The sequence below is a fragment of the Malurus melanocephalus genome, unplaced genomic scaffold (genome assembly GCF_030028575.1).
Source record: "Malurus melanocephalus ecotype Western Australia unplaced genomic scaffold, MMel_1.1 scaffold_591, whole genome shotgun sequence".
Classification (NCBI taxonomy): Eukaryota; Metazoa; Chordata; class Aves; order Passeriformes; family Maluridae; genus Malurus; species Malurus melanocephalus.
In genome coordinates, this window is record NW_026623823.1 from 298,950 (window position 1) to 315,740 (window position 16,791).

The 16,791-nt window shown below is 39.4% G+C and overlaps 2 protein-coding genes across 4 annotated transcripts in view; one reads left to right on the plus strand and one right to left on the minus strand.

The window, feature by feature from the left end:
* Positions 1–463: 463 nt before the first annotated feature.
* On the minus strand, positions 464–16,766 carry ACADSB (acyl-CoA dehydrogenase short/branched chain). 2 transcript variants are annotated; one of them, XM_057382887.1, is made up of 11 exons: positions 15,963–16,101; positions 12,824–12,983; positions 12,471–12,571; positions 11,779–11,985; positions 11,165–11,335; positions 10,228–10,353; positions 9,802–9,894; positions 7,741–7,830; positions 6,117–6,254; positions 5,257–5,356; positions 464–4,568 (listed from the first exon to the last, which is right to left on the minus strand). In XM_057382887.1, the coding sequence occupies exons 1-11, from the start codon at positions 16,005–16,007 to the stop codon at positions 4,498–4,500; spliced, it is 1,302 nt and encodes a 433-aa protein (XP_057238870.1). In that variant the 5' UTR covers positions 16,008–16,101; the 3' UTR covers positions 464–4,497. The 2 variants fall into 2 exon arrangements, with proteins under 2 accessions (XP_057238870.1, XP_057238869.1); XM_057382886.1 differs by lacking the exon at positions 15,963–16,101 and adding an exon at positions 16,545–16,766 and having other exon boundaries at positions 465–4,568.
* IKZF5 (IKAROS family zinc finger 5) overlaps positions 16,148–16,791 on the plus strand; it is a 10,994-nt gene continuing 10,350 nt past the window's right edge. For both annotated transcript variants that reach the window (XM_057382890.1, XM_057382888.1), the window contains exon 1: positions 16,148–16,210. The gene's annotated coding sequence lies outside the window, so the exon portion shown is untranslated. The remainder of the gene's footprint in view (positions 16,211–16,791) is intronic.

Consider the following 16,791-nt stretch of genomic DNA (forward strand, 5'->3'; position numbering starts at 1 on the left):
ACATTTAACCATCTTCCAGTGCATCACAGGGAGTCACAAAACATTTTCAAAGTTCARAAAGTACTTAAGCTGAGCAAAGTGCCCTTGCCAGGTCTTATGGGAACAGCTGGTGCAAACCTCCTCCACCTCAGAATAGAATGGCTGATGGTTTCTGCCTAAAACAGCACCAGCTTTGACCCTAAAACAGGTTTGTCCTGTASCAACTCTATCTCCAGCTGCTCCATTAGCCAGACAAGTTCTGTGGAGCTTTTCACTATTTAACTTGTTCCAGAACCTTAACTTTTATTTTTTAATTATGCCTGTTTAGCAATTTTCTTCTACAGAAACCCCAAAAATATCCAGAGATGCTAATGTCTAACATGTAATTATCATGTCTTCGGGTATGATCTAAACAAAGGCAGAAAACCACAGCAACACAGTATCAAATTAAACCTGCTCTGGTTATACTGAAAAATTTGCATTTAATTTGCATATTTAGGATGTAAATTAGTGCACAGAAAAATCTTACAGCGTGTCCTTGAAAAAAATTCAGGCCAAAAACATACAAGACACTTGTGACAAACTTATTGTGATGGAAAGGATGATCAGAAAATGATTCTGTTCCACCGAGGGGTGGGTCATTGCTTCAGATCTGGCTCCACATTCCTGACTGAAGGCACAAAAAACTTTACATTTTTTTTGGTTTGTCTAAGTCCTCCAGTATTAGCAGCTCTACAGTTCCTGAGACAGAGAGAGAATAGTTTCAGAAAGATGTAAATCCAAGTAATCTTGAAAGACAAAAAATATAAAAATGCTATTACTGTCTAGTGAGACTGCACATATTTTTGATTTATATTTCTAAATATTTCACCRGGAAAAATGTTACAGTGTACACTACATGTTCTTTTGAACATTAAACAAGCTATTAGGGAACACAGTGGTTATTTCTAGTTACCCTGAATACATTCTGGGGCTGAGGAAAAGCATTTCTTCAGCTTTTGTGTGCCCAAGACCAGCTCAGGGAAGTCAGACAGCTGCTTTCAAAACAGACTGGGTTTCCAGTCGAGCTTAGCTTGGTAAAACAACTTGAAATGTGTCTCTCACCAAAAGATTTTCAAGTGGAAATGCAGTAACACGTTAATTAGAAAAGTCTTTACATAGCAAAAGGCTACCAAAGAACAATTACTCTGTATTTCATGTAAGCCTTTTCTAACACAATCTTTATGTGGGGAAAAGAAAATATGAAAGAAAGAACAACAGCACAGAAAAYGTGATATGAAATGTTGTATTTGAGTATTTCCCAAGTAGTGATTAAACCCTTCTGTGGAAATCTGCCTCAGACCTTGATTACCAACCCAACAGAACCAGAGAAACCCGACAGATGACACAGTTGCTCCCTCCTGGTACAAAAACTGCAAGATCTGGCAACAATTTAAAGTGAYAGATTATTAGAGAACCGTGACCCAATATACAAGATTACCATTCTAKCAAGTCAAAAAGAAAATTCAGGCACTTTTTAATACATTGTCAATACAGGTCTTCTAACCAGGAARCTCACATGCAACATTTGATACTGAAGTTGCAGTTCCAGGATAACAGATTGGATGGACTAAGGGCATAAAAAGGAAAAACTCACTAATAAAATACATACTGAGTATATAAAGCATTTAAAAAGCACAGGAAGCCTCCCAGCATTCTCCACCCCAACTCTGCAGCCCGTGCCCAGAATGCCCAGTGTAGAATTATCATTTATGACCACCCACAAATACCTGTCCCAAACCAGAAGAAGGGCTGGGGGACACAGGCAGCTCTTAACAGCTCCTGGACAACAGCACAGCACTTCCCATTCCWAATCCAACATCTGAGTTCAGAGCAGTGATGGAATCAAGCTTGAGRGGATGAAAATATGCCAGGCTGGATGGGCCTTGGAGGAACCTGGGATAGTGGAARGTGTCCCTGCCCATGGCAGGGGTGGGACTGGATGGGRTTTAAGTTCCCTTCCAACCCAAATYATTCTGGGATTCTCTAAGTTAACTCCTCCCAGAATCAATGACCAGAGTAACCAATGCTCTCCACAGAGGTATCTGTCCTGTAAAAACAACAATGAAAGATACTCAGGGGTTGTAATTGATTTGTGCTCATATTCCTCCACAGAATTTTGTATACAAATATCAAATACAATACACACATTTCTTTCAAAACTGTGTATAAAATACAGCATACAAAGACATGAACAAAGACATGAAATATTTACAGCTGTAACATTTGTTAAAGGCTTGACCTTGTTTTGCTGAAAAAAAAGGCTCCTCAGCTACTGCTGAATAGCTGATGAGGATGTTCAGGTTGTTTCCTGGACTTAGGCATCCAAGATCAGACTGTGAGGAATCACATTAATGTCATTTTTTCCTGGTTATTTTTTTCAAATGGATACCTGACACAGTTCAACACAAAGAGTCTTTTTACATAATCCTGGATATCTCCAGCTCTTAACAGTCCTTCAAAGAGCTCTGCACTTTCCTGCACAAAGGCTTTGCTTCTGGCACTGTATTAAACCAGTTAAGTATTGCCATTCATTTCTCAGTCTCACAAAAAACTGCAGAAGCCAAGCCAAGACYGTGTCTCAAACCAGGAGATCCCAGTAAAAATGATGAACCAAGCCCTGATCTCTGAACACTCATGTGAGCAAAGCAGATTAAACCTCAGCAGCCAAGGGCTGCCTTGCCTTGGCACAACTCTGCACATTAATCAACATTAACTCAAGCATTTTGGAGTGTGGTTATGATCATTTTAGATTCACAGATAGACTATGTTGAGCAGAATAACTGTAATTAAAGTTGTGGTGTCTGTAGTCTTAAATCTAATCTAAATTTCCCCAGCTGTTTCAAATCAGCTGAAAGAAAGCCCACAAACAAATCTGAAATACATWAATAATGATAATGATTACAAATAATAATATTGCCAGAAGAAAACTTCAGAAACCATTTAGTCTACTTTCCTACTCTTGTGTTTTTGAAAATCTCAAAGCTCTTGATCAAACTCATGTGGGAGGGGCTTTTTTATTGGCATAAGGATAATCACCAGAATAGTTCTTTGCCTATCAACAGGCAAAGCATGTATATAAGGGGATTAATTCACTAAAGTAATTATTTGGCTTCAAAGTCAGAAAACTTTTTAATAGTGCTTTTCATCCTTGCTTGGCTTTTTGTCTAAGGCACTGCAGGCTGCTTGTTTTACAAATCCCACTTGTTAAGTGTCATTTGCCCTGGTTTTGCTAAGGAAATCCTTTGGGAGTCTCAGCCTCTAACATTCTAAGCTCCTCTCAGAGTGAATCACCAGTGAACAGCAAGCTTTAAAAATGAGATTCTTCTAAGTCAGCCAAAACCAGAAAACCAATCCTTCCCTCCCCAAAACACTTGAAACAGATTGCCAATTASAGCAATTAGGATGATTTTTCATATATTAAGCTTCCTGTCTCTTGATTATTAGTTAATTAGCTCTCCAGCACTGAAGAGGTTTCTGCTGTAAATAAAATGTCTAATTTTAGAGTAAACAGACAGGAATAAAAAAAGCAAATACTTCCCAACCCCCTCCCCTTTTTCTCTCTCAAAAAGGGAAAAGCTATACTGGAGAACCACTAACTTCCAGGAGCAAGGAATTCTAGTCTGCAAATTAACAGCACCTCCCTTTAAAGTTGGTAAAATGCATTGAATGTGGAAAGGCCACTGTGAGGTAGTATCACAGCACTCCCATTACCCAGCTTATATCTGTCCTTTTGCAGAACTACCAGAGCTTTTTTAACCCCATTTCAGAAAGATTTCAACTCAACCTTTTATGAAAGGAGAACTATAAATAGGCTCTTAGATTAAAACCCTTAACAGCTGAGAAGGCTGGAAAGGGAGGTGGATATTATCCACCTTTCAGGAGTACAAATTGGGGCTGGAAAGGCTTAATTACAAAGATATCCTTAAGAACACACTAAGGGCTGCTATAAAAATGACTCCAATTACAGCAGCTCCACAGCCATCACTCCACCTGGGAGACAGGAAAACACCACTTTCCTCCCTTTGCACCCCATGCTAATGCAGGCAGCACATCCCAACAGCAGCTCCACAGCACTCACAGCTCTGCTGCACGTGGAGAGTCCTTTCTCCAAGGTGGATTAACAGAACCCTTCCCACCAGCCAGGCCAGGGATTTGGATTCCTTTGTTTTCATTCTGACATCTCCAATTGAAGATTCACTGCTGGCATGACCTAAGGTAGCTAAATCCAGTGCATTAGCTTGGAAGTCTCTCAGGCAGAAAGAAATTTGGATTTGGATGTGGAATTCACAATTTCATGTGAATTACTCACTATCCTGAAATGRGAAATTTATGGTTTTCTCTATAATTTCATCTGTGATGATGTATTCTTATTTATGATGTCATCAATGCCTTCTGTAWTTACAAATAAATGGGTAATTCACAAGCAGTGTTCAGGGAAATAATTCTCATRTAACAGTCAAGAAAGTCCTTATGGTTTTAGTACTCCTGTGCTAAGAATTTTGCAATTGTGCTCAACTGGATATTTGAAGTTCCTTCATATATTGTACCTGAAATCAGAAGAAAATAAATTAGTGGACTATAAACTCACAGTGAATTTATGAAGAGAGACCAAAATATCATTCTGACAATTCACTTAGAAAGAACATTTACTATTATAAAATGAAGTTTTCCTGTGCAAGTACTAGCACAGAATTAAAATTATTTATATAATATTATGCATGTTCATATTTTATTATCTGTAACAATTAAAGCAATTTTCTGGCTGGCACCACATAATGAAAAGACATTTTCCTGAAAAGCAATTCTTTAATAGCCAACAAAAATTAAGGAGTTACAAATGCAATTACAATAAAAGCCAAAGGGTAATAYTGTTAAAAATGTCAAACTGTTGGGYCCAAGGACTATCCTGATAAACAAGGAAGCCTTGAAAATAAAACTCCCCATAGACTGAGATATTAAAGCCAAAGAAGGCATTTTCAATTTTTTTTTACTGACATTTTCTTAACAGATTGGGACCCAATGTTTGCCTGTATTTTATYGGTATCTAATGAAATATTTTAACTAGCCTTGCATATACAAACATTTATACCTAAAGTTTTCTATCTGAGCCTTTGAATTAGTGTTGATAAAGTCTCAGGAAAAGAAATATCCTGGAAAAAAAAAGCCAGTCATTCATCCTGCAACTTCAGTAGCACTAAAGCTACAAGAGATACTTGGTTAGAAAATATTACTCACCTATCTTGCAGTCACGATAGTATTTTTCTATTGGATAATTTTTGGTGAATCCAACACCTCCCATCCATTCAATACATTTACTGGTTGTCAGTGTTGCAACCTATGAAGAARGTTTCAGAGTTACAGGATTCAACCTCATGACAGTGGGAGTAAATCTGGTACTTTGTAACTAATTAATAACAAAACAAGGAATAAAGCAGTAACTTGAATAGGAGGATTGATATTCTGGTACTCATCTTCAATAAGACATTTTAGAATAAAAATCACATTTTTCTAGATCAGAGGACATCAGGAATTCACTAATTGTTTCAGCAATAGTTCTGTACTGAACTGTACAGCAGTGGTATGCAAGAGAGCAATTGCAAAGAGGCAGAAGTTGTTCAATTTTGAACCATTTTAAGACTCACAGATGTGACCAGCAGAGCTGAAATGGTCACAAATGAACTCTTTACAGCATCATTTCTCATGCCACAAAAAGAGAATTCTGAGAAAATTAAATCTTATCTAGATAAGTGAAAATATTAATTCACTTTCCTCTTTTAATGTTGGGGCTTGCTTTTAAAAATTCATTTAGGGGCATAAGCAGCTTATTCTTTGGTGACTTACTTTAGTGCATGGACTGAGAATCACAGAACGGTTTGGATTGGAAGGGATGTTAAAATTCATCTCATTCCAACCTCTCTGCATGGGCAGGGACACCTTCCACTAGACCAGGCTGCTCAGAGCCCCATGTGACTTCCAGGAGGGGGGCATCCGAGATAAAAGTATATCCACAGAGATGAATTACAAGTTACACCCTGGTAACAGAAGGAGCTTTAAGAGCAGTGGGATGAAGGGCTGCAGTGAGGAATTGAAGGTACCTCAGCAGTGAAGTACTTGGCCATGCTGGCCTCCTTGATGGCCGGCCTGCCCGCCTCCGCCAGCCGCGCCGCGTTGTAGGTCAGCAGCCTGGCCGCCTCCAGCTGCGTGGCCACCTGGGCAATCTGGTGCTGCATCCCCTGCAACAGCAGCACAGCACTCAGACACAGCCACAACCCCACTGCAATTCCAGCAACAAGTGTTCTGTTCACCCTATATGCTAAAATAAAAATATGAAATCCAGAAGGAAAGTAATTCCATGTTCYTTCTGTGTTTGTTGTCACTGAGGTTGGGAAAACTCCTGGGGCAATCCTGAAGTGCTTTCAGGAACTGCACTCCTATTTTACCCTTCCCTTTTCTGGAATTCAGGAGCACTGGGGCTCTTTTGGCCTGTCTGGCTGGACAGAGGGTAAACCTATCTGCAGCCATGAATATAAAGGAAAATTTTACCCCAATCTTAACATCCTCCTCAGCTGACAAAGACATGAGGAAATCAGAGCTGCGTTTTCATTCTGCAGCTGTTTATTCAGACAATAACAGGTCTGGTTTCCTGAGAAGCTTGACCAAGGAAAACTTGTAAACAAGTATTTCTTGAATGAAGTGAAGAGCTATCAAGATGSCAACTCMTTTCCTTGTCCCAGAGGCACRAGACAAAATTTAGGAGCAACATAAWGGTACAGAGGACATGACTGAGGCATGGTTTCAAGGGGAAGGGAAGAGGTGATGGAGCTCACATCTGAATGGTATTACAGAAGAATGGGTTTATTTAAGAAGACCCAAATATTATGATGATTGAAAATGAACATTTAGTAGTCTAAAACACAATGAAATCTTTCATCTTATTAGAACATTAACATCGCTCCCTCAGATTTGCAGAAATATATAGGCAGGTCAAAATACCAGAATGATTTGGCAATTATAAATTCCATTTCCCATTCAAAAGAMGCAGTTCCAATCATTTCCTAGGTATCCATGAGTGCTTCCTAAAATTTGCATAAATTATGAGTAGTGCTAATGTTCCTTCTCTTCAGCTGAGATGTAGGTTTCTTTTAACAAGAAAATTACTATAGTAATTACGATTATGTATCTTCCTTATGAAACTATACATCATTTTTGCAACAAAGAGTCTTTTTCATTGTAAGAAACAGATACTATAATGAAAACTAAATGYCTTTGTACAACACAGGAAATCTAATAATTCAATCAGTTTTTCTCATCTTTTTATCATTTCTAGTGTCTCCAGAAAAAGCTCTTTCCCTATACCTCATGAAAGGGTATAAAAATTGGAAGACGTTTAGTAAAGTGTGATATTAAAATCAGAAGGGAGTTCCATGTGTATTATTTTCAAAGAACATCAATAAGTTATCAAGCAAAAGAAATATGTCGATAATATTTTTAAGTTTTAAATTATTTGTGGCAAGGGCACATAGCACTGAATTGACATGTTTTACATGGCAGATGAATGCTCATCCAGATTTCTCTCTAAAAATTCTTCTCAAATATTGAGGAGGAAGGACATATCAAGGTGGAGCTCAAATTATGCAAACCATATTCCTCATTTTAGTGATTACTGTGGTCACAATTCCCTTCTTGGAGCAAACATCCCATGTGTGCATGAACAAGTACCTGGAAATCAAACACGCTTTTCCCAAACTGGACTCTCTCCTTTGTGTAGGGAACTGTACGGTCAAAACAYCCCTGAGCCAGTCCCAACATCTGTAAAAAATAATAAGGAGATGGTCAGTAAAAATTGGTTAACTTAACGCATTTAATGGAAATGATAATAGTTCATTATCTTCTGGTCAGGCAGGTTGATATTCAGGAGAAAAGTTAAGTTTCCTTCCTACCTAGATATTGCTAAAACTTACACAAAGCTGAAATACAAAAAGGTTCTATATGGAATCCCAGGAGTCAGAATTTTACAGTTATCAGAYAAACGGAGATGAGCTATGATTAAAAAAAGTTGGAGGAACAAACCTATYCCATGCTATTCCATTTCTTACCATAGGCAAGTATTTGCGCAAACACTACCAATAATTTTGGAAATAAAGTTATGGGTCAACTGTGGTTGCAAAAAACATTAAGTGTTTCTGGGAAAACTCCTAAGTGCATGAGAAAATGACCTTAAACTGAAGTTCTATAGATCTACATTACCCTATTAAAGGAAAAATAATCTGAATGATTAATCAAAACTATTTTCATAATCAAAATAATTTCTCATTTTCTAGAGGTCACCAGACTGCCAGAATTACCAATTTATTTCAGAAGCTAGAAAATTAGTGGAGTGGAAGGAGAGATAACATTTCTTGTACTATCTTCCAACTCTGCAGAACAATTGTAAAAGAATTCAGACCAATTATGTCTTTCCACAAAGACACAAGCAGTCAGTTGTCACATCAAGAAACTTAGAAAAACTACCTTTAATGATATACAACAGAAAAAAAAATGATACATRGGGAAATAATAAAAGAAAATATTGCAGTCTGCTGCTAATCAGCCCTATTTTCAATTGGTTATCTTTATATAAACTCATATAAAAGAGCCAAGTCCATTAACTTCAGCACCTGTAACCATATATGCAGCTGCCTTGCACTAAAGCCATCTGAAATTGTTTTAAAAGTCACAATTACATTTTATAAGATCTTCATTATCTTTAAAAACTATTACAACTGAAAAACTAAACTCAATACTGCAGGGCTTTAGAGCTGCTGTTCTTGTCAAGTACATTTCTCTTAATTTGAAGTGCCAAGAAGGCAGTAACTAAGATATAACAACTAGCTGACCTTAACTTTTAATTAAGGTGTAACTTGGAGTAATTAAGAGTAAAATCCAGACCATGTATTTTACTGCCAGAGCCTTTATATTATTTATATCTCTGGGAACAACGAGGCCCAAAGTCCTTTTTAAATGCTATATCAGATGAAGTTTCAGCACAAGTAATCTTTAGAAAAGATGGAAAAGCCAGGCCAATTATCAGCATAGTGTACTGCCATGTAGAAAGTCTCAATTTCATGAGGATGACTACTTCAAACTAATGTAAAAAATTAAAAACTTATCACAAGTCATTTTAATATAGGGCTGAACCTGATTTCCATTGAGATCAATAGCAATCTGAGATCCACGCTGACTTTACAGCAAAATACAGCATTTTGAAATTACTCCAAGGTCAGTAAATATTTYACCCTAAGATGCCATAGATGCAATTTTCAAACACAATAATGAACTATATCAGTTCTGCTATAGAAAATCACATTTATTGAAAAAACAAGTTGACTTTTAAAAACAAATTGTTGTGAAAACCTCAGTTAGCATTAGGTTACATTTGCCAGYTTCATACAATCCCAGTTAGAAGTGTGTGAAATTTTCCAAAGTTAGTTTTCTTAATAATATAAATATTCGTAGTGGAAAACAGGAAAATTGACATAATTTAATAKCAATAAGTTAACGACCAAAGATCAAGCTAATTATCATTTAATGTTTTCTGARCCTCTTGCTTATGTCACCACAGAAGAATTTTCCCACTTGCAATTTTTAACATCTTCGATGTAACTTTGCTACGGAAACAGTGACATCTAGTGGCAAGTATTTCCTAAATAGTTTATTCTTAAAAGCTTTAAATATTCCACWAATTTCAGTCCCAACACAAGTTATATCCTGGTTGTATTCAATAATAAAAAAATTACCCACCTGTGCAGCAATCCCTATTCTGCCAGTATTGAGCATTCCAATGGCATATTTATAGCCTTGTCCCACCTGTCCCAGGATATTGGTCTCAGGAACCTGAAAAATAAAACCACCCAATCACTCCTGTTCTGTCCTGCTTGGCAACTACTGACAGGGTTCACATATTAATCAGGGTATATATTTTATTAATTGCTCCTCATAAGTGAAAGCGTAAAGCATAAACCAGACATTTGATTCCTAGAATATCTGATTAGAACATTCCAAGATTCAYATGATTGTAAACTGATGACTGAGGAAAAAAAGAAAACGAAGTTTTAGAAATCCAACCTCCCTCTAGATTTCTGGGGTAGGAAAATATTAAAATATGCCAAAGAATCAGTGTGTCTAAGGGGARAAAAARGGGAATTAAATTAACTGAACTTACAATACCTTCACGTTGTCAAAYGTTACTGGGCAGGTGGAAGATGCTCTGATTCCCAGCTTGTCCTCCTTTTTCCCCACATGAAGCCCCTCGGTGTTGCGATCCACTATGAAGCATGTAATTCCCCTGTACCCCTGGAGGCAATCAAAAATAATCAAAAAGTTGTTTTCATACTAATATCACCAAACATCTCAATATTCCATTCCAATACTGAAATTTTACATCTGATAAATAATATGTATCACTTAACACAGTGGCACTGTAATCTGATGCTAACTATGGTTTAACATAATGTTCCACTGTTCAACATAAACAAAGGATAAAACCCTCTCCTCATTCAGTCAAAACAGGAAATTTTAATTTTAAAAGTAAGTATCTCCAAGTCAAAATTTTAAGACAGAGATCCTGTAAGGAATTTAAAGAATAAAAATTTGAACCATTTAGTTTTGTATTTGATAATTACCATATTGGTTAAGTACATTTTAAAGTCTGCACTTGACTTTTCTCAAAATCTACTCCCTGTATCCAAACTGGGGACAAACCTGACACTTGCATATTCAGCTATGTAATTTTTTACTTGAATATACTTTACTATAAGATACTTTTTAGTTTTCCATTTTGCCTCTTAACAATAGCAACTTGTCAGCTAAATCAGAAGGGCTGAAAAAACTTATGACTGCGAGTCCTGTTGTCTTAACACCACCAATGCTGTGCTCTTCATCTAAACAACCATGATCCTGACATTTTTATTTTCCCTGGTTGAAGGAATTTATTAAATTGCTCACCAAGTTATCAGTTTTTGTTGGGAAATATTTTTAAAGGTTTGCAGTCAGCTAGGAAAAGGTGCACAGAGTATTAASCTCTAACATCAGATTATTAACAAAATTCCACTATTTCATATATCATCAGCTGTCACTGAAATGCAATAATTCTGTAGCAACTTACTAAGGATGGGTCTGTATTTGCCATGACAAAGAAAATTCCTGCATCTTCTGCTAAGCTAATCCACATCTTTGAGCCATTGATGATGTAGTAATCTCCTTTCTTCTCAGCTCGAGTCTTCAAGGAAAAAGCATCACTGCCAGACCCAGCCTCTGAAAGGCAGAAACTCCCTAGCTGTMAAGGGAAAGGAAAAAGACAATTTAATTTTCACAAATACAAATATATCTTACAAGGAAAATACTTAAAAGACAGCACAAGTCTCTGAAATTCAAACATTTTAACCTACTGCATTAAAGAAACTGAGTTTCAGCTAWGGAGATTAAGAATAGAAACAGTGTGTAATTACACATCTCTCAAAGTCAACTGCTTTACAGTTCTTTTCCACAGTAAATTAAATTTTAATGAAACTAATAAGTGCCTTTCCACTTTTACCTCTCAGCTACTGATCAAAGGATGTATCTATTTCACCACAGATCTCAGCTCTAACCAGTGTTTCAATGTTCACACATATTTTCCAGAGCTGCAGACACACATTAGTAACTGAAAAAAAAATCCTACTAATATTACTAAACTATAATGTAATTTTAATACTTAACTAAAGTAAAACTTAGACTCACTGTATCTTTRGACACCCGGGGCAAGTAAGTTCTCTTTTGTTCTTCTGTTCCATAGGTGGTAATCAACTTATTTGTTAGGGTATTTTGGAGTTCACACACAAGAGCCACAGCTGGATCAACTTTGGCCAATTCTTCTACCACCAATATGATTGAAAAAAATGAAGCTCCAGTTCCTCCATATTCTTCCCCAAGCTCAATACTCATCAGCTGAAATGAAAAAGGTGCAAATCTATAAATTTGTTGGTTCTGATAGCAGGAAAGGCTAACACTGAATCCAGGAATGAACACCTGGATATTGGCAACATAAGTTCTTGTGGCTGCCCAGCAAGGCACAGAAGACTCCTGATTTTCCTTTCCATCAACACTTGGAGTCATGGCCTTTCYAGCATCCAATTATGCTTATTCAATTTAAAGAAAACTGAGTGAGGGAAGACAAGGAACTAAAAGATAAGGTGAAGTATGTGGTATGGGTGAGATGGAAAAAACATTACAGTAAAAGATGGAGAGTGATAACGCAGTAAAAAAGAAAAGAAAGTTGTCTTGTAGCTGACAACTCCAACATTTTTTAAGAATCACTAGTTCATTTGAATTATATCACTAAATATTTTAATCTAAAAATCTGAACAGGGCAGTTATAGAGTCATAAAATTATTTTCCTTTTCATATAACAGATTAGAGAAAAGTGTGCAGACCCCTTGTTCAAACAATCCCTGTACAACAGAGTCTTCCATTTTCGCAGTCTCATCCATTTTTTGCACAAAAGGTGCAACTCGTTCTTGGGCAAATTTTGCCACTGCAATGAAGAGAAGAAAGAAAACGTGTAAGTATTCCACAGTCTCCTTGGAGATCAATATAACATGGTGCTTCTGACAGGTTATGAACTTATCCCGACTCTCCCAGACACATAGCCCAAGTGAAACAACCCCCCTGCCAACAACCTCAACATTTAACTAGAAATAAATAAMGAAAACAAAATTTTAAGCTAAAATATCCCTTCTAGTTAAAACAACTCTGAATTTTAACTACAGRGATAACAGCTACCTACCCATGTCTTTCAGCATGGCCTCCTCTTCAGTGAACATCTGAAGTGGAGCATAGACAACTCCATCACTGGCCAGATTTGGTTTGAGTTCTGATTTGGAGGATCTGAAAACACAGGGAGAAACCCTCCAAGAAGCCAAGTGTGCTGGCATGTGTCTTCTCAGCTGTTGGCAACAAATACAGAACATGCAAACAGTTAGACTTGTATGCAGACAGCAAAATATGAATTTACCCAGTGTTTTCATTCAGTAAATTATTAGGAAATACAACTTATATCCAATGTTTAGTTTCAAATCTTTAGAGAAAATAWAACCTCCCCCTCCCCTGTGTACTAAAAGAAAATTAATTACTTCTAACTCCCAAGTTTTCATTCTGGAAGTTTACTAACACAAGGTTATTCTATAAAGTATGCACAAACATTAATTGTAGCCAATTTTGGTGTTTATATTGCCGAGCATTTTACTACGGGGAATAGCATTAAGAAAAGAATGTGTAGCAAAAGTCACAAAAGTGACCAGATCAGTGGCTTTGGGAGGAAGCTACACATAGTGACTGTCAGGACATAGATAATGTGACAGCTTTGTTCCTTAGAGACCTAAAAACTGTTTAGTGTTCAAAGACTTACTCAATTATCTCACAGAAGGCTTTAGAAAGGTAAATTTGATATGAAGGCCAATATGCTCTCCAAGCACACAATAATTTCTTAGGATTTTAAAGGATGCCGACATGATTTGATCTGGCTCAAAAAGTAATGGGCCAGCAATAACTAAAATGTATTCCTGAAAAGCAGCACAGCYTGAATGTGTCTCAAAATCAGCAGGACAGAACAATGGCTCTGCTGTCACAGCTCCCCAGGCCCAGCCCACTCTGATGTGCACAGATCTGATCTTTGCCACAGATTTCTGTCATTTTTGCTATGTCAGTCTGAAGTGTGGAGATATRAACGTCTTACCAAGACAACTGCTGACAGAAACCCCCAGGAGAGACACAGCTGAACCATAAAGTATATGAAAACACGTCTGCCAACACACATTTTTGGCAGCACTCATTCTTAACCCCACAGTGAGCAACAGACTGACTGTGCCCTCACCAGGCGCCYGTTTAGCTCACAGAACACAGGGCARTTCCACAAGGGGCAGTGTGATAGCAGCATTCCTCAAAAAACAGCAGAAACTCTGGGGTCAGGAAGTAAAAATTCCTTTGATCCTTCTAATAATTCCCCCTCTTTCATGTTGGCTTTCAACACTTGCCATCTCCCTGACTGAAGAACTGATGTAAAACACATCAGTGAACTCTAGAAGGCGAGAAGCAAAAGTCTGCCGTGATAAAGGAAACTGATTTTAGCACAAACAGTTGTGCATTAAAAAACAACAACAACAAACATTAAGAAGTGGTAATAGAGAAAATAAATACTGCTGTGAACACCCAGTGTTCATTCAAATTCAACCCCCTATGTGACATAAGTACTGAGCAGGGCTGATTTATGAATGCAATGTTTGGATAATCAACATAGCTGCAACACTTTCAAATTATTATGAAATTACTGGAATCACTGTGGATCTTCATAAAAAACAAAGAAATCATTGTTTAATAGAGATTAAATGCAAGGCAGCCACGTTCTGGAAGTGGTCAGTCAGGAATGGWTTATTTGCAGAACACGCAGCTATGCAGGGTCACCTGATGCCCAGGTGTRCAAACAACCACCTGTCTGAGAAGGAAAAAACTAAGAATATCCATGCACATTTCTATTTATACTGTGCTGCTTCCTGAGCAGTTACAGAGCTACAAACCACACAAACTTCCTGCTGCTTCCTCTACTTTATTTCCAAGTACGAAGTTAAGAACAGTTTTCCTCCAYGGTGGCATAAATAAGGTGAATCACTGGGAATGTAAAATATAAAATCATGGACTGGTTTCAGTTGGAAGGGACATTAAAGATAATCAATTTCCACCCCAGCCATGTGAAGGGACATTTTCCACTGTCCCAGCTTGCTCCAAGTATCACTAACTTTCAAGCAGTTATTTAAAGTGAATGGAAATTACTTAAATCCTTGTTTACTGCTTTCCTGCCTTTTTTTTTTCCTCCTCTTTTTCTCTAAGTAGTGATTTATGCTGCCACAGGATTCAGACTGCTTGCCCTACTAAACACACACATTTGAGAGTTAGTTTCTGGGTTGCTGATAAAATTGATTTTTCTGTTTATCTCAACTCTTACCTCCACCTCAGCTCTTTAAAGATAAGTTCTTTTGTTTCCTTCTCTTTTACAATCGAAAATAAGATTTTAATGCTGGTGGACCTAGCAGCAGCATTAAAATATAAACCGAAAAAGTCCAAAGCAATGTTTTCCTCAGCTCATTTTGCTTGCCTTGSTRAMYTCCACTCCTSTAWYCCRGCTSGTTTCCACACAGCTATTTCCCAAMAGAGAAGCTTCCCAATGCCTTRATTTMTGAGGTTGGTTTTCTTTATTTCAATTTATTTCAAACRCCACAACACRCAAGCTGCACRAAAAGATCCCAGGCCTGCACATCTYCTCACCCTGCCCAGCCGAGGCATGCATGGCAAAAACACAGATTCTATCCTTATTCTGACCACCCCTCCAGTGTCACAACTGTGTTTAGCAAACCACAGAATATTCCGAGTTGGAAGGGACCCACAAGGATCACCCAAATACTGTCCCTGCACAGACCCCACAACAATCCCCCCCGTGCATCCCTGTTCAAACACTCCTGGAGCTCTGGCAGCCTCGGGGCTGTGCCCGTTCCCTGGGGAGCCTGGGCAGTGCCAGCACCCTCTGAGGACAGAAGAATTTTTTCCTGATATATAACTAAAGGAGACCTCAARGCGCCTCTGCTGCCGGGACGGTGCTGCCTTCTCACGAACCATTTCACAAGAATTTGTCCTAGCACGAACTTACCCAACACCGCCCCTYCGCACACAAACCCAGAGGGCAGAAGGAGAAAAGGATTTTCCAACCCCCCGTTACCCCTCACAGAGCTGCCCTCACAGCCCCCGCACCCCGACAGCTCCCAKCCCCGGCGCCAGAGACACCCGCCCGTCACCGGCAGGCTCGCTAGGACACGGTGYAGCTTCCCCTTGTCCGCTTYCCCTTRTCCCCATTCCCCTGTCCCGCCCTGAGGCGTCACCTTCGCGCAGCCCCTCAGCCAAGCTCCCGCCGCCGCCGCCGCCATTTTTATCCGCCCGCCCCGTGACGTCAGGGCCACCGCCCCCCGTGACGTCAGGACCACCGCCCCCTCCGTGACGTCAGAGCCGCTCCCGCCGGCGCGCGCGGGTCTCGCGAGGCTGCGGTGGGCGGGGCCGGGCCGGGCCGGGCCGGGGGAGGCACAACAAACATGGCGGCGGCGGGAGGCGGGAGCGGCGCGGGGCGGCGGCGGTGAGTGCTGGCTGTTCTTTCCTTTCCTCTCTTTTCATCTCCTTCCTGCTCATTCCCCTCCCTTTCTCTCTAATTCCCCTCTCCTTTCCTCTCCTTCTGGGGCTCCTCTCTGCCGCGGGGGACGGTGCCTGGGGAGGGCCGCGCAGCTCCGCCGGGAGCGGGGCCGGGTCAGCGGCGCAGCCCCGCGGCTGCTCACTTGATTTGAAACCGGGGGACACAGAAATCAGAAGAATCACAGGAATCGCAGAAGTTATAGAATCACAGAGATCACAGGATCGCTGTAATCACGGAATTACAGRGTGGGTGAGGTTGGAAAGAATCTCTCCRGTCCCACCTCCCTCCTCAAGCAGGGCCCTCCCAGCACACATGGCACAGGTTCTGGAATATCTCCAGTGAGGGAGGCTCCACACCCTCTCTGGGCAGTCTGTTCSAGCGCTGTCACCATCACAGAAAGAAGTTTTTCTTCTTCATGTTCAGATGGAATTTGCTGTGTATCAGTCGCTGCCCGTCCCTCGGGTGCCATCGGATCCCTGCTCGGATCCCTCCCTGCGGACAGGGACACCAGGGCTGGGGGCTCCTCT